The sequence below is a fragment of the Pygocentrus nattereri genome, chromosome 4, assembly GCF_015220715.1.
Source record: "Pygocentrus nattereri isolate fPygNat1 chromosome 4, fPygNat1.pri, whole genome shotgun sequence".
NCBI lineage: Eukaryota > Metazoa > Chordata > Actinopteri > Characiformes > Serrasalmidae > Pygocentrus > Pygocentrus nattereri.
Window position 1 is genome coordinate 3,559,268 of NC_051214.1, and position 18,284 is coordinate 3,577,551.

General features: G+C 44.3%; 2 protein-coding genes across 6 annotated transcripts in view; both read left to right on the forward strand.

Annotated features, from left to right (window-relative positions):
- The first annotated feature begins 105 nt into the window (after positions 1 to 105).
- Positions 106 to 18,284, forward strand: part of LOC108441309 (tripartite motif-containing protein 16-like) — a 24,963-nt gene continuing 6,784 nt past the window's right edge. For 2 of the 5 annotated variants that reach the window (XM_037537410.1, XM_037537412.1), the window contains exon 1: positions 17,697 to 18,284. This exon is cut by the window's right edge and continues 99 nt beyond it. In XM_037537410.1, the coding sequence (XP_037393307.1) occupies positions 17,793 to 18,284 (492 nt within the window). In that variant the 5' untranslated portion in view covers positions 17,697 to 17,792. Of the gene's footprint in view, positions 348 to 4,944; positions 5,544 to 5,782; positions 5,879 to 6,042; positions 6,277 to 6,809; positions 6,997 to 7,304; positions 7,365 to 8,485; positions 8,967 to 17,695 lie in introns of those variants that run through there. The other 3 variants (XM_037537411.1, XM_017720781.2, XM_017720782.2) reach the window with 3 other exon arrangements.
- LOC119263159 (tripartite motif-containing protein 16-like) lies at positions 10,271 to 14,931 on the forward strand. The gene is made up of 6 exons (XM_037537416.1): positions 10,271 to 10,932; positions 11,954 to 12,049; positions 12,259 to 12,492; positions 12,634 to 12,793; positions 13,140 to 13,199; positions 13,569 to 14,931. Exons 1-6 carry the CDS (start codon positions 10,342 to 10,344, stop codon positions 14,117 to 14,119), a joined length of 1,692 nt encoding a protein of 563 aa, XP_037393313.1. The 5' UTR covers positions 10,271 to 10,341; the 3' UTR covers positions 14,120 to 14,931.

An 18,284-nucleotide genomic window follows, 5' to 3' on the forward strand; every position in this document is an offset into this window, starting at 1 on the left:
CCGCTGTTGCAGCGCTGTAGTCGTCCAGCAGAGGGCGCCAGAGACACACGTTCCTATATGCCGCGCTGTCTGCGTTTCTCCATGTGGATGGGAGGCAAAGCCAGCCGAAGAACAAATGAAACTCCTCCTGACTACCAGCAGTTCGTTTTTGTCCTCTCTAGAGGACCTTTTTAAACTTCAATATCTCCCACCCCCTGCATATCACTAAACCAACTCATCCTTACAGAGGACATTTAGACCTTTTGTATGATATCCCATTTGTGGGGCTGGAGTTTTAGGAACTTTTTTTTTTCTCTCAAAGAAAACGGCGTCCTTCACCACGTGGGCATTTTACGGCAAAAGGAAAAGTAAGTGCAAAATACTTAAATCTCAACAAATGTTGTTTTGAAATATTGGTGATATATTTTAAATAAATATCTTAGGAACATGTTAAATCAATTTAAAAGTCAGTGTGACCCTGTTTCATCACAATATTTAAGCTTTTAAGGCATGTCCTCTGTGGTGGACATTGGTAGTTATGTTTTTGATTTTGTTCTGTTTTTTTAAACATGAGAAGGGCAGGATTCATTATCAGAGGCAGAGAGGATTTTGCTGAAAATTGTTGAGGGAAATTCAGACATTGATCCAATGTGGGCATGTTATACATCGTTCAAACCGTCTGGCTCTCCGGATTACGACGCGATGATCCGTTTTACTGCACGACGTAGGGTTTCCGAATTAGAGCCAAAAGAATGTGGCGTTTCAAACAGGAGATTTTTTTTTTTTGCGAAAACTCAGAAGCCGTGCGTAATGACCCCTGGCGGTCGGCGGAACACATTACACGGAAACCGCTTACAGATCCGGTTACCTCTCCTTCTTGGCTTCAAAATGACACCACACCCGTGTATTTCCGGTAACGCGTTCGGTAGTAATCCGCTTTTTTGTGCAAAGAGTGCTTGTAAAAAACAGAAGGCAAAAATCTTTTATGTCTAATTTAAACCCAAATTAAAATATGATCTCTTTGTCCTATCGATTTCAAACACACGCGGTCGTAAAGCTGAGATTCTCCCCTTTCCAACGACACGTCAATCAAACCTGTCGACCAACCAGGTGTCACGTTAGGCGGACGCGCAACAGGGGAGGCGGGATATAAACAGGAAGATTAGCGCCAAGTGCGCAGGAGGCACGGTAAACACAGCTCACCTGTTTGAAGTTCCCATGTCCACTGTAGTGCACACATTATATCTTTAAAATAAAATATATATATATTTTTTAAATGTTGTCAATGTCTTTATTTACCTTAAAACATTTGGGGAAGTAAAAAAAGACTAAGATTTTTAAACTTTTTTTTCCCTGGTAGTCAGGAGGATATTAAAACAATAAAAGGTAAACGCAGACCCTCTTTTTAGCCATTTCTTTTTCCAAATATCCTGCCAAAAATGAAATGAAACGCCTACATTTGCAATTTCATTCTTTCATGTGAGCCCGAGGCGTTTGCGACAAAAATAAAAACAAACTGAAAACGTTTCTCGTTTCATCTCAGTCATCATTCTGGGATTTCATGGCCAAATCTAAAATGAAAAAGCTTATTCCTTTTTCACGGCAATTGGCTGCAAATCTGACAAAATTTGAATGAAAATGCAAAACGGATCGGCCAGGATATTGTTTTATTGTTTTTTTTTTTTTTTTTTTTTTTGTGTTTTGTTTTCATTTGTTTTTTTTTTTTTGGTGGATTTGCCTCCCATACTACATGAAGGGGATACCAGAGCTGGTTTATGAGGAGCATGGCCGCTTCTTATTTCCCCCGTTATATCGACAACAGGAATGCTAAACAGCAGAGGGCGCCCGCGAGTGAGTCCTGAATGAATGGGAGTGAATGGAAACGAGTTAAAATAGTTTCTAATTGCTCGCCCAGAACTTTCCTTTCATTTTAGACAGTAGAAGAACGGATTTCACTAAAAAAAACAAAAAAAAAACACAAAGAGATCTTGTGGATATATTTCCTCTACAGCAAACGGGTTTCGGGCAGCAGGAGGCGGGGCTTTACTGCTAGAGCGGGATGATTGATGGGCGAGCGGAGCAGCTGATTGGCTGATCGCGCTCACTGACGTCATGGACCCATTTTAGGCACTTTTTAAAACTCCTCTAACTCGAGTTTAAAAACACGGGGTTTAAGTGTTTTATGCTGCTCTGTGTTCAGGAAATGATTCTTTTACATTAAAAATGTTTCAGCATTTATAAACTGATTTTGGCAGATGCTCCATATCAACCCATTCATTTTGGACTCGCTCGGGAGCGCCCCCTAGCGTATGAGAAATGCGGAAGACATTGCAGAGAGTGGGAGATCCCCTCTCTACAGGTTCTCTGGCGATACGTCGGCGCGTCCGCCATGTTGGAGAGGTCAGAATCAAGCTTTACTGGCCAGGTGTGCTGCACATACAACACACACACACACACAGTGACAGTGGGGTGACAGCTGAGGGAAGGAGCTGGAACAGGTGGTGTCCAGGGTGAGAGGATCCGATCTTTGAGTAGGTGTTTTTTGCAGCTGTGATCTTTGAGTAGGTCTTTTTTGCAGCTGTGATCTTTGAGTAGATATTTTTTGCAGCTGTGATCTTTGAGTAGGTGTTTTTGCAGCTGTGATCTTTGAGTAGATCTTTTTTGCCCTCTCTATAGATATTTACCTCATTTTTCCACAAGAGGTGGTTTTCATTTTTAGAGCAGAGCAAACTGGACAAGGGATACATTAAACGTGGCCTACTGATGCCTGTTGGTCTGACACTGGAGGTGCAAACATTGTGCATGTAATCTTCTTCTTCTTTCAGCTGCTCCCTTTAGGGGTCGCCACAGCGGATCATCTGCCTCCATCTTGCCCTCTCCACTGCCTCCTCTACTGTCACACCAACCATCTCCATGTCCACCTTCACTACATCCATAAACCTTCTCTGAGGTCTACCTCTTCTCCTTCTACCCGGCAGCTCCATCTCCAACATTCTTTGCCCAATATATCCACTATTCCTCCTCAACACATGTCCAAACCATCTCAACCTGGCCTCTCTGGCTTTATCTCCAAACTGCTCCACCTTCACCGTCCCTCTGATCTGCTCATTTCTAATCTTGTCCAGCCTGGTCACTCCCAACGAAAAATCTCAGCATCTTCATCTCCGCCGCCTCCGCCAACTGAGAATGAGAAACAAAATGTAACATTATGTATAATTACAGTTTAGTGGGGTTCCTTTAGTTAGCTATCCATTAAATTCTGTATGTTTTACTAAGTAAATGTTAATGACATTTTTGTTCAAACATTCAAACAATTAAACAATTCCATGTCTTTTAGCTTGTATAGGGACTACAGCCTGATATACAGAACAATATTAATGTTATAATGTTATTAATATTAATGTATACGCTCAACACTTTATTGCACTTTGAACTGTATAACGTCATGCAGTCATCAAGCACATTGGAGACTCAAGACTTTCCACATTAATGTCCACATTAAACATTGAAAATGAGATCCAAGTGAAGTTGACCGTGGCATTGCCGTGGCACCAAAAGGGGTGGTAAGATTAGTTAAGAAACTTCTGATTTTCTTGAGATTTTAATGAGAAACAGTCTGCAGAGTTAAGACGGAACTGCGCGAAAGATAATATGAAATACCTTGAGAATGAGAGCGGCCAGACTTGTTTGAGCTCACAGGAAGGTTAGAGTGGTGATCAGAAAAGCATCTCTGAATTTATCAACTTGGCGACCCCTGAGGAGCAGAAGACTCCTTTGGGTTCAGAATGGGAATCAGAGGCCAGAGGCACAGGCTCACCAAAACTAGGCAACTGAAGATCATCTGGTCCGAGTCTTGGTTTCTGTAGAAAATTGATAGAGTCAGAATCTGGCGTAAAAAAAAAAACAGCATGAATCTGTGGACACAACCTGCCTTCAGTGTCAACAGATCTGGCACAGGTCTTGGCCCCTTACCACTAATCACGTATTCTTTGAAGGCTGCAATCTATCTGAGTACAGTTGCTGACCATGAGTACAGTTGCTGACCTCAAACTGGTTCCGTGAACATAAACAATGGGTTCAGTGGCCTTACCGGTCATTACATCTAGTGTGACAAAGAGGAAGTGCAATCACAACTGAATGGAATCGGAGAACTTGCAGAGAAAAATGACCACTTCGTAATTACCACTCTCAAACGCTAGAGGGCGCTCCTGAGTGATGTCTAAAATGAATTGGTAAAGATGGAGAATTTCAGCCAAATCACTGAAATTAATATAAATGCTTAAACGTTTGAATAAAAATGATTTATTTCCTGAACCCTGAAAAGTTTTAACACAATTTAATAAACACAAGTGAGTGCAATATTTGTTAATAAGCTAGTCATTCATTTTTATACAATATTGGGTTCTAAAGTGTTCAATTGTTGTTGTTTATTGCGTGTCTCTTTCTGAATATGCATGCACATATTTCCCAGAAATCATTTTAGCTTGATGCCAGAGACAGCGCACAAATGAGTGTATCTTTTTAGAAGATGAGGGGAAGATGAAGGTAGAACATTAACCACCAGGCCACAACTGTGGACGTCCCAGCATGAAGGCAGTGCTGCAGTTTGTGCAGCCGTCAGCAAACTTTAACAATCCTGCAAAAGCAATTAGCGTTCTCTTATCTCTTTCACCCTCGTTCTCCTCTCTCTCTCTCTCTCTCTCTCTCTCTCTCTCTCTCTCTCTCTCTCTCTCTCTCTCTCTCTCCTTCTCTCGCTTCTTCTCTCTCCCTCTCAACCCTCTGTTTATCATACTTATGAACACACAAGCAGGAAGTCCCTCCTACTCAGTCTGGAGAAACGAAACTTACTCCAGAGTGCTGCTCTCTCACTCACTCGCTCTCTCTCTCTCTCTCTCTCTCTCTCTCTCTCTCTCTCTCTCTCTCTCTCTCTCTCTCTCTCTCTCTCTCTCTCTCTCTCTCTCTCAGTCTGTGAGATCAGGAAAATGGCAGAGGCCAGTATTTCAGTAGATCAGGACCAGTTCAGCTGTCTGGATCTGCTGAAGGATCCAGTGACGACTCCCTGTGGACACAGTTTCTGTATGGTGTGTATTGATGGCTGCTGGGATCAAGAGGATCAGAGGGGGGTCTACAGCTGCCCCCAGTGCAGAGAGACCTTCACTCCGAGGCCTGTTCTATGCAGGAACAACATGCTGGCTGAAGTGGTGGAGAAACTGAAGAAGCCAGAACTCCAAGCTGCTTCTCCTGCTCTCTGTTACGCTGGACCTGGAGATGTGGAGTGTGATTTCTGCACTGGGAGGAAACGCAAAGCCAGTGAGTCGTGTTTGGTGTGTGTAGCGTCTCTCTGTGAAACTCATGTTCAGTCTCACTATCAGTCTCCTGCGTTTAAGAAGCACCAGCTGGTCAAAGCCTCCTCACGACTACAGGAGAAGATCTGCTCTCAACATGACGAAGTGGTCAAGATCTACTGCCGTACTGACCAAAGCTGCATCTGTTATTTGTGTACGATGCATGAACACAAAGGCCACGATACAGTAGCAGCTGCAGCCGAGAGAACCGAGAAACAGGTGAGACACAAATCACTGAATCAGTTCTTGCTTGTTGTGTTTCTATAGAATAGGTTGGGCTGGTCAGTGAATCACTGATTTTATTTAACATCAAAGCATCTTAATTTGTTTAGAGCTCATGTCATAGTCTCAAAACTGAATTTGGTGTAAAACAGTGCAGCCCTTAAATGTTTCTGCCATTAATTCATAGTCTTAATTTATAAATCCTTATTTTAAAATATTAATTCAATGTTTCTCAGAATCAGCTGAAGAAGGTTCAGAAGAAATCCCGGCAGAGACTCCAGCAGAAAGAGAAGAAGCTGCAGGAGCTGAAACAGGCTGTGGTCACTCTTAAGGTGAGTAGTGGGCAGAGATCTGCTGGAGCAGCTGTTTCACAGCTCACTCAGACTCTCCTCCAGTTGGACAGTGAGGAGTCCAGTGTTGGACACTTTGGGGTCCTACACAGCCACAATGTGGACAGTCAGTCGTCTACTTCATCTTGGTGTCTGTGTCCTAACAGCGCTCTGCAGAGGCAGCAGTGGAGGACAGTGAGAGGATCTTCACTGAACTGATCCGCTCCATTGAGAAGAAGCGCTCTGAGGTAACAGAGCTGATCAGAACTCAGGAGAAGAACCAGCTCAGACAAACTGAAGAACTCCTGGAGAACCTGCAGCAGGAGATTGATGATCTAAAGAGGAGGAACACTGAGCTGGAGCAGCTTTCAGTCACAGAGGATCACATCCACTTCCTCCAAGTAACAATACACCTGAGCAACTGATTGTTTGGAGCAGTAAATACTCAAAAGTACAGAGAGTACGGAGAGTAGAGTACTGCAGTTGCAGATTCTGTGCTTGCTGGTTGAGAAGCTTATAAGTTACATGTAGTAAAAGGGGCCTGGGTAGGTGATAGACAGCCGTGTGTGGAGTCAGTCCAGCTTAGAACAGATCATTTCAGTGGATCATGGTTCAGTTAGGTTCCCTGACTAAAGATACTGAGACGGACCCTTGAGGGTTCCACCCCAGTGACAAGAGGGGCACTGACCCAGAGGCAGTTTAGTACCGATATTTCTGAGAGTGTAAGAGATCAGTGTTTTCTCATTATGTAAACATAAATAAATAAAAAAAACAGTAATTTTATAATCAAATCCATGCATACAAATATTTTATAAATGAGGCCTCTGTACCTCATAGTTTATAAAAAAACTTTTCCCATCTAAAGATAATCTACTTTATAATACAACTTCAGTTAAGTATTTTTATCTGCCTCTGCTCTGTTTCCTCTCTGTAGAGCTTCCAGTCTCTGAGAGTCTCTGCTGGATGTGAGGACTCCTCCAGCTTCACTGTCCAACCTCCCTCATTTGATGGAGTGAGGAAATCTCTCTCTGATCTGAAAGAGAGACTAGAGGAATTCTGCAAGGAGGAGTTCAGGAAAATAAGACCTCCCACCCTACAGAAGTGTGAAGATCATTATGCTGGTATGTGTCATGGCTGAAAACATTCAAATGAGTTTGTTGGAAATACCATAAAAGGAGCTGTGATAGTGCCTTAGTGCCTTCTTATAGTTCTGGTGGCAGTATCACATGTTAAGCAAGTCATGAACCCCATGAGCAGAACTGAAAGGGAGCGAGGCTTGTATTTAATAATCACACATTTGACCTGAATTTCTTTATTAGAAATATCCAGGTGTTGACAGTTACTGTAAACAGTTATTGTACAGTATAACTACTGAGCACTGCCTTCTTTATTGATTCTCTTGGACCTTTTTGTTTCCATGTCTCCACAGCTGCAGCAGTTCAGCCGATCTTATCCTCAGAGCCGAAAACCAGAGAAGACTTTCTACAGTGTATGTATAACACACACACACACACACACACACACACACACACACACACACACACACACACACTCAACACACACTCTTAAAGTGGATAGAAAATCCCTGGAAAAGGTGTTCATTGCAATAAACCTTGTTAAAACAGCATGTAAACCGTATTCCAGAGTAATGGGCTCATACACTGAATGTGATATGAACGAACAGCACAACAATGAACATGAAATATTCAGATATGATTCTGAAGCTCTAAAACTCATAGTTTTCCTGGTGTTTACATAATGAAAAAAAGCAAACAACTTCAATGATAAAAAGAAAGTTATTGCTTCTTAGGAAATGGGCTAATGGTGGCGTTAGGTAGACCACAAGTGTTTCTGAGGCCATGCAGTGATTTCCAGCACAGAATCAGGCCTGTTTTTAATGCAGCGCCACCTGAGGGCCTGAAGTTCACAAGCATCCACTATTGGCCGTCGGCCTTGTCCCTTGAGTGCAGGGATTTCTCCAGATTTGGTGATATTATGTGCTGTAGGTGGTGGGATATTCAAAGTCTTTGCCATTTTCGGTTGAGGAACGTTTTTCAGAAATTGTTTCAAAACGTTTAGACTTAGTTTTATGCCAATTGGTGAACCTCTGCCCATCTTTTCTCCTGAGACTCTACCGCTCTAAAATGTTATTTTATTCCCAGTCCTGTGAAATAGTTGCAAATTGCTCCTCCAGCTGTTTTTCTTATTAGTACCACTTACTTTTCCAACCTTTCGTGGTGCCTGTCCCAACTTTTTGGAGATGTGTTGCTGCCATCAAGTTCTATGAGTTCATGTTTTTCATGAAATGGTAAAATGTCTCACTTTCAACATCGGATATGTGTTTTATGTTCTATTGTGAATGAAATGTGGGTCTGTGAGATCTGCAAATCATTGAATTCTGTTTTTATTTACATTTATTTACATTTTACACAGCATCGCAACTTTTTTGGAATTGGTGTTGTACTTGCCTAATCACCCCTCTGTGGTGGGCGTACTTGGTAAAATAGCCAATGACTGTAGGTGTAACTGTAGAGTACCTATAACTGGCACCTTAGTGAAAGGACACTCCAAGGATATGATCCTAAATTGTTTTCCTTCCCTCTTTTTAAGATTTCTGTCCACTGACTCTGGATCCCAACACAGTACATCATAAACTGGCTCTGTTTGAGAAGAACAGAGTGGTGAAGTGGAGAGGAGGAGCAGAGCGTTACTCTGCTCATCCAGAGAGATTCGACCGCTGGCCTCAGGTGTTGTCTGTGGAGAGTGTGAGTGGACGCTGTTACTGGGAGGTTGACTGGGACAATGGGGGATGGGGGGTGTCTATATCAGTGTCATATAAAGGGATCAGCAGGAAAGAAGCAGGTAACAAGTGTGCATTTGGAGGCAACAACATATCCTGGAGTCTGTTGTGTTGTTCTGTTCTCTCTTTCTGGCACAACAACATTGAGACTAAGCTCTCAGCTCCATCCTCCTCCAGAATAGGAGTGTATGTGGATCACAGGGCAGGAACTCTGTCCTTCTACAGCGTCTCTGACACACTGACCCTCCTACACACAGTCCACACCACATTCACTCAGCCGCTCTACGCTGGGTTCTGGTTGAAGAAGGGAAGTTTGAAGTTGTGTGATCCGGATTATGTTTCTGGTTGGTAAATTGTAGAAAGCCATCTTGTAAAAGACAAGTTAGTTTTTCGACTTAATTAGCTTGAAATGGGAAACTTGCACATTGCTTCCAATCAGGTTGAACCAGAATGCTGGTGCTTTTATGATAGGTTCCCATCAGGACATTGTTTTAACAAGCCGCTTCTCCGTCTGGGTCGTGGGGGGGTGCTGGAGCCTATCCCAGCTGTATCCCAGGCAGGATACACCCTGGACGGGTCGCCAGTCCATCGCAGGGCAGACAGACTGACACATTCACACCCATGTCCAATTGGCCTGACTGCATTCCTTTGGACTGCGGGAGGAAACCAGAGAACCCAGAGGAACCCCACGAAGACGGCATGCAAACTCCACACAGAGAGGAGACTGGTCAACCAGCCAGGGACTCGAACCCAGGCCCTCCTTGCTGTGAGGCGACAGCGCTACCCACCACGCCTCCATGCCACCCAAAAGAAAAAACGTGCATTTTATTTAATGCTATTTGGCAAAATATGAAATTCATATTCATCTGGTTCACATATGTGTTATTTTACCAGAAGTGTGTTTTTTTTTATTACTTACTTTTATTATTAATAACATCACGGCTGTGATGATCTATGCTGCCCCAAAATGAAATTTTGAAATGATTTCTGAAATAAAACTTTAGTTTGCGTTTTATGCTCTTGTTGAATGTGTTAAATGCAAAGTGAGAGATGTGATGTTTTTATTCACAGACGCTTATGAAGTGATTGTTGTTCTGAAGGTAAATCTGGGAGAGATTTGATTGGAGTAAAGACAGAGGCTCATGAAGTGGTGAAGGTGGGTTAGATGAGACTTCAGTTTGGATGAAGACCTACATAATTTGTTTATAACTACTACTGCTCTCTTTATGACGAGCCTTAAAGGTCTAAAGGTCTACAGATTAAAATGTGCAGTCTGACTGTAGAAACATTAAGACAATCAATTTTTTAAGAGTTTTATGATCAGCTACTCAAGTATGAACAGTGGAACAGATGAACCCATGAACTGTGAAGAGATTCTTTCAACAGTCTGTCCCAGTCTCGTACTCTTCTCCCTCTTCCCCTCTTTTTCTCTCTCTCTCTCTCTCTCTCTCTCTCTCTCTCTCTCTCTCTCTCTCTCTCTCTCTCTCTCTCTCTCTCTCTCTCTCTCTCTCTCTCTCTCTCTCTCTCCACCCCCTCACTGTACAACACTTTAACACACACAGAAGCCACTCCTACTCAGTTCCGAGGAAGTGAAACTTATCCCAGAGTGCTGCTCCCTCTCTCTCTCCCTCTCTTCCTCTCTCTCTCAGACTGCGAGATCAGGAAAATGGCAGAGGCCAGTATTTCAGTAAATCAGGACCAGTTCAGCTGTCCAGTCTGTCTGGATCTGCTGAATGATCCAGTGACGACTCCCTGTGGACACAGTTTCTGTATGGTGTGTATTAATGGCTGCTGGGATCAGGAGGATCAGAGGGGGGTCTACAGCTGCCCCCAGTGCAGAGAGACCTTCACTCTGAGGCCTGTTCTACGCAGAAACAACATGCTGGCTGAAGTGGTGGAGAAACTGAAGAAGCCAGAACTCCAAGCTGCTTCTCCTGCTCACTGTTACGCTGGACCTGGAGATGTGGAGTGTGATTTCTGCACTGGGAGGAAACTCAAAGCCAGTGAGTCGTGTTTGGCCTGCATGGCATCTTACTGTGAAGCTCATCTTAAACCTCACTATGATGTTCCTGCTTTGAAAAAGCACAAGCTGGTCCAAGCCTCCACACGACTACAGGAGAAGATCTGCTCTCAACATGATGAAGTGGTCAAGATCTACTGCCGTACTGACCAAAGCTGCATCTGTTATTTGTGTACGATGCATGAACACAAAGGCCACGATACAGTAGCAGCTGCAGCCGAGAGAACCGAGAAACAGGTGGGAGAAAAATCTTTTAGAATCGATTCACATTGATTATATTATTAAACTTCATCAGCTGCATTAATCAGATACAACGTTTGAACTGTTGTGTGGGTCATCAAATTACTGAATGTGCAATGTTTTGTTATGTAGCTTAAATAATACAGAAGAACAAAAAATCAAGTGCTGAAAAATGTCCAGCCAGCGTCCAGCTTCCTTCCTCCTGCAGTTTTCCAGCTCTGCAGTGCCCGCATGACTCTGTACTGCCCACATGAGTGGACTTTCACTCTTCAACTGCCAGTAATGTTCAGTTTTGTAAGTTTAAAGGTGCAATATATGATTCTGGAGAATGACTGTCAATATTTAAGCTCAGTAGCAAAACAGGTACACACCCCCTCCTCAGTGGTCCTTCAGAAGCTCCGCCCCCAAAATTCATGGAAATGCATGGCCACGGAGAACGACACTAGGCTAGCAAATTAGTTTTTTATGCAGATCTTCTTGTCAATAATTGCTGCTACAAAGCTAAACAGTTGTTATCACAAACATGAGCAAAAGGGGTAAAATGGTACTGACCTGTTGGTTCTGTGAAACAGCAAAAATAACTTAATGTTGCCCGTCTGTTAAGCAGAAACAGGGCAACCTCCTCATCCGTTTTCATACCTTTCAACTCTCTCAATGAATCTGGTCAGCATCTTTTTCACCAGCTACTCGTTCAAACTTCCCCGCTCCACCTTGAATGGTGCAGAAGTTACATTCAGGAACAGAACGAAATTACTGAATGATTTAAGGTGGAATGGCAAAATATGAACAGGAAGCCAACTTCAGCCTCGTCAACTTCGGGGAATATGTGGTGGAGGAATATTTGGAAGGTGGCTTTCACCTAAATGATTCCTACTGCACGCTGCTATTTTGCATGCACAGTGCTGGATGGGTGGTCACTGTCGTTGTTGGAGCAGGCAAAACAAATAATGTTTAAAATGCTGTATGGAGAAATTTTAAACATCACACAAAAAAGTGAACGTTGTTGATTTCTCCTCAGAATCAGCTGGAGGAGGTTCAGAGGAAATCCCAGCAGAGACTCCAGCAGAAAGAGAAGAAGCTGCAGGAGCTGAAACAGGCCGTGGTCACTCTTAAGGTGAGTAGTGGGCAGAGATCTGCTGGAGCAGCTGTTTCACAGCTCACTCAGACTCTCCTCCAGTCGGACAGTGAGGAGTCCAGTGTTGGACACTTTGGGGTCCTACACAGCCACAATGTGGACAGTCAGTCGTCTACAGTCCCAGTGAGAGAGTGAATGATAGCTGGAGTGTAAATGGAGCTCCATCTTGTGTGTCTGTGTCCTAACAGCGCTCTGCACAGGCAGCAGTGGAGGACAGTGAGAGGATCTTCACTGAACTGATCCGCTCCATCGAGAAGAAGCGCTCTGAAGTAATAAAGCTGATCAGAACTCAGGAGAAGAACCAGCTGAGACAAACTGATGAACTCCTGGAGAACCTGCAGCAAGAGATTGATGATCTAAAGAGGAGGAACACTGAGCTGGAGCAGCTTTCAGTCACAGAGGATCACATCCAGTTCCTCCAGGTAACCATCACTCACCTACAGACGGACCTGCTCCTGAGAGAGGATCTAAAATCTTAAGGTTATTTTTGGTGTAACATGATTTGAGAACATTTAATGCTCTTGTCCTCCTTCATGTTCCTCGGTTCTGTTTCCTCTCTGTAGAGCTTCCAGTCTCTGAGTGTCTCTGCTGGATGTGAGGACTCCTCCAGCTTCACTGTCCATCAACATCCCTCATTTGATGGAGTGAGGAAATCTCTCTCTGATCTGAAAGAGAGACTAGAGGAATTCTGCAAGGAGGAGTTCAGGAAAATCTCTCCACATGGTAAGAGGAGCTTCACACACACACTCTCTCTCACACGCACACACACACACACACACACACAGACACACACACACACACACACGCACACTCCTTCATTCAGTCTGTTAGATCAGATCTCACACACAGTCACACACACACATACACACACACTCACACACACACACACACACTCCTTCATTCAGTCTGTTAAATCAGATCTCACACACACACACACACTCCTTCATTCAGTCTGTTAAATCAGATCTCACACACTGTCACACACACACACACACACACACACACACACACACACACACACACTCCTTCATTCTGTCTGTTAAATCAGTGTGTTTGTGTGTCTCCACAGCTGCAGCAGTTCAGACGATCTCATCCTCAGAGCCGAGAACCAGAGCAGACTTTCTACAGTGTATGTAGAACACACACACACACACACACACACACACACACACACACACACACACACACACACACACACACACACTCTCTCACACACTCACACACACTCTCTCACACTCTCACACACGCACACACTCACACACACACACACACTCATACACACATACTCTCACACACTCACACACACACACTCATACACATACACACTCACTCACACACTCTCATGTTATTATATTAACTGTTGAGATCTTGACACCTCTAAACTGTTAAATACAGAAATGTGTGAGGAGAGAAAACGTCGTTATTCACTACAGACACTTTCTGTTTCTTAAAGTTCATTTTTAATAAAAACCTAAAATGTTTTTCTTCATTATTTCAGATTTCTGTCCACTGACTCTGGATCCCAACACTGTACATCATCAACTCCGTCTGTCTGAGAAGAACAGAGTGGTAGTGAACAGAGGAGTAGACCAGTGTTACTCTGACCATCCAGAGAGATTTGACCACTGGCAGGTGTTGTGTAAGGAGAGTCTGAGTGGACGCTGTTACTGGGAGGTCGAGTGGAGCAGAGACGAATGGGGTCTGTTTTCTTGGGTGTCCATATCAGTGTCATATAAAGGGATCAGCAGGAAAGGACGGGGTGATGAGAGCGAGTTTGGACTTAACAATCAGTCCTGGAGTCTGACGTGTTCTGACAGTCTCACTTTCTGGCACAACAACATTGAGACTAAGCTCTCAGCTCCATCTTCCTCCAGAATAGGAGTGTATGTGGATCACAGGGCAGGAACTCTGTCCTTCTACAGCGTCTCTGACACACTGACCCTCCTACACACAGTCCACACCAAATTCACTCAGCCGCTCTACGCTGGGTTTAGGGTTGGTCTGGGGTCGTCAGTTAAACTGTGTGACTCAGTAATGAAACTCAAATAAAGAATGAAGATTATTTCATGTTCTTCAATGAAAATGAAATATCTAGATTTGATGCTGTGATATTTTAGAGATTTAGATTCTTAATATTTGCTGCAGTTACATTATAAATTGAATCCAGGCTTTGATTGAACATCTATTTCACACTTTTAGTCTCCATCACTGTTAAACTCTCACCCATCAGCTGTCAGTCCCGTCTTAAGCCCTGTTGGAGCTGGAATAGTCTGATCTGGGGAGGTGCTGTAATCTGAGTGGTCCCCGCCGAGATCTGTGACTCTAATCCAGTATGAACCTGCAGTGTCTGTAGTTTTTACACGTCTGCTCAGTAACAATTCCAGAGTGAATTACCTTCTATAACTAGGCTGCCTGAACCAGTAGTGCTCGGCTGCATGAGCAGCGCTACTCCGCAGTTACGAGGCCTGTCGGGCCGGCCACTTGGATAACGCTGCGTATGAGGCTGCCTGGACTGCTGGTGTTCGGCTGCAGGAGAAAGCTGCCCCTTTGTGGCGAAGCACATCTTCAGCCTGCGAGGCTTCCCAGGCCGGCCTCCTGTGTGATGCAGCGGAGTTGCAGCGTGAGACTTTTCCTCGCCACTAAGGACTCTTTTCAGAGTGACTCTGTGCTGTGGTCACTGAAATCTCTTTCGCTAGCTATGGGAACTGTGGAGTGTGTGTGTGTGTGTGTGTGTGTGTGTGTGTGTGTGTGTGTGTTTGTGTGTGTGTGTGTGTGTTCTGTAGTGTTGATCATGTATTGATTGTAAAGCGTCCTTGGCCATGGGGAATATAAATAAATAAAAGTCTTGATGATGATGACGACTTACTTGACCCAAACTTTATCACTAATCTGTCCATTTCCCTACATCACTAACCAGAGTCTCTCACTCTTACCCAGCAGAAACACTGGTGGTGTGATAAATATGAGAACTCACCCATCCAGACGGTCAGATTACAGAAAGTGAAGAGTGACTGGGTTCAAAAGATAAACAGACTCTCCAAAAAGACGTCATGATGCACAAAATACTTCACAACCTGTTTGTTTGGTTGTTCAGGCGAGATGGTCTGACAGAGAAAGTAAAAAAGGACAAACAATAAGAAAACCCATTACATGATTATATTTGTGGGCCAAACTGGCAGAAACTGGACTGCAAGATCTCGTTCAGAGCAATAAGGCAGAGCTGGCGCCCTCTGGTGGATGCTACTAAAACATCAGTCACTCTGATGGCAGTTTTGGTCACATTAGATTACTCCCAGTAGAAATCGACTGCCAGTAATAGCAACATGTAACCACATCAGTCGCTTGTATCATTTTCATTTCAACAAGGCACCGAGTCAGCTGCCTTCAGCCGTGGACACAGCCGTAGACGCCGCATGCTGGGCATGTGTGCTCCAAACCGGGTCTCTGGTTCAAATCGGGTGGTGACAGTGCTGAACAGCAGCCCAGCAATGGTTGCTAAGCAGTGATTGGAGGGAAATGGGAAGGTCTTGAGATGGTCTGATCGCCTCAGTGCCTGATGCTGGCGGTCTAGTCGTGCTCCTGACCTGCAGTACGGATCACGGCTCGTGTCGTCCACTGTACAGTCTACTACTGATGAAGAGCAGCGTGCAGTATCCTGTAAGAGATCGGGGATCTCGCCCATCCAGCTATATGGTATCCAATGGTATTAAAGAATCAGAAATCGAATCATTACAGGAGTGTTATTAAAGTTCATACACACGCAGGAATCATAGTGTACCAGTTATTAAAACTGGTAGATTAGATGTTTCTGTGCCCTGAGTTTATCTTCACGGTGTCTCTGGCCGAACTAATCTAAGTCAAAGCAGATGTCCACGGCCGCTTTACGAAGGGAACGGGAGAACGTCACGTACAATTAGGCTGCAAGAAGTCTGGACATCACACACATACATACCCACACCTACATGTCACCACACGCAGACCTACTCACACACACAGGTACACCTTTCACCTCAACTGACCACAGTTCATCTTTAGCTTTAGGTAGCATGAAGACTGGGTGTTCCCTGGGGTATTCCATGAAGATTCATTTTAGATCACACGTTCCTAGTCAGGAGTTCATCTCCCTGGGGGTGTTCCCTGGACATTGGCTTAGAATCGTGCTCCCGGTCAGGAGGTGAAGGTCAATAGTTCTCTGTGTGTATTGCACTGTATGCTTGAGGTTACTCTATGAACATTTGGTGTTAGAATCATGTGCTCCCGGTCATGGGTTGACGGTCATGAGTTCATTTGTATCTATTAGTTATGTGGTATTGTATGTGGTTGGTTAGTGTAGTGGATAACACCTCTGCCTTCTACGCTGTAGACTGGGGTTTAAGCCCCCTACACCTTACCAATAAGAGTCCTTGGGCAGGACTCCTAACACCACCTTCGCTTACCTGTGTAAAATGATCAAACTAAGTCGCTCTGGATAAGAGCGTCAGCCAAATGCCATAAAAATTACAATGTGTGTTTTCTAAGGGGAGTAAAACTTGGAGAGTGCGGTCAGCGTCACTCGTCTGTTTAGGTCATGGCAATGATTGCTTGTCTCGTGGCGAACGCCGATTGGGCCAAGAGGCCACTTCAGATGGGGTGTTATAAATTCCTATGGTGAAAACATCGGTTAGTCCGGGCTGGAGGACGGATTGTTGAGACTTTGAGAGATAAGCCTTAGCTCGTCGTCTTGGCCGGGATGGGAGAAAGAGCGCAGCCGAGTCCAGGCTCAGTTTTACTGGGGTGATGGGCTCTTTAATGGCTCTCAAGCCAATTTCATTTATTCTCTTTCGCCTTTTTAAACTTTTTCATATTTCGCATGATTTTTGTCTCGATTTATGTTTTTCATGCTTTTCTTCATTATCATAAAATTGTTTTGTCCCGGGTTTCATCCAATAAACTGGCAAAGCTACTTTTGGACTCAGCCTGGTTGTTTCTGTCTTCCAGTTTTCACAGTCTTACACTACAGTGCGTACAGGAGCAGAGTGCAGTGTACAGTACACAGCGTGCTGCTCCACACACAGCCTCTATCAGCGCTCAGCTCTCACTGGACCACTTCTTCCTGTTCTAACGCATCAACAAAGCCAGCAGGCTAGCCCCGCCCTTCAGAATAAGAGTCCTTGGCAGAGTAAACGCTGCAGAACACATAACCTGGAGTTAACGTGTGAAGCTGTTCTCTAACACACTTCAGGATTTACAGCTATTAATACTCTCTTTATGGCAAGTCTGACACGTCTACAAGTCTATAGGCGTAAACGTAGAAATGCAGTTTAACTGCAGGGACGTTCAAACGATTCAGTAGTTTAAGAATTTGGTGTTGAGTTACGGCGCGAAGTCTGAGCGGCGTATTGTAGCTCATTACTGTGAACAGCTTCTGACCGTGTTACTCCTACAGACTCAGGTCAACTTAATCCATTACTTTTAAAGCCCAACTCCACATTTATTCTTTAAAAATTCTGCTCCTGACTCGTCCTCGTATCTCCATCTGCTCTTACTTTACCTCTCTCTCTCTCTCTCTCTCTCTCTCTCTCTCTCTCTCTGTCTCTCTCTCTCTCTGCAGCACTTTAACACACAGATGCAGGAAGCCGCTCCTACTCAGTTCAGAGAAAACGAAACTTATCCCAGAGTGCTGCTCTCTCTCTCTCTCTCTCTCTCTCTCTCTCTCTCTCTCTCAGACTCCGAGATCAGGAAAATGGCAGAGGCCAGTATTTCAGTAAATCAGGACCAGTTCAGCTGTCCAGTCTGTCTGGATCTGCTGAATGATCCAGTGACCATTCCCTGCGGACACAGTTTCTGTATGGTGTGTATTAATGGCTGCTGGGATCAGGAGGATCAGAGGGGGGTCTACAGCTGCCCCCAGTGCAGAGAGACCTTCACTCCGAGGCCTGTTCTACGCAGGAACAACATGCTGGCTGAAGTGGTGGAGAAACTGAAGAAGCCAGAACTCCAAGCTGCTTCTCCTGCTCACTGTTACGCTGGACCTGGAGATGTGGAGTGTGATTTCTGCACTGGGAGGAAACTCAAAGCCATCAAGTCCTGTTTGGTGTGTGTAGCGTCTCTCTGTGAAACTCATCTTAAACATCACCTGGAAATTCCAGCCTTGATCAAACACCAGCTGGTCAAAGCCTCCTCACGACTACAGGAGAAGATCTGCTCTCAACATGATGAAGTGGTCAAGATCTAC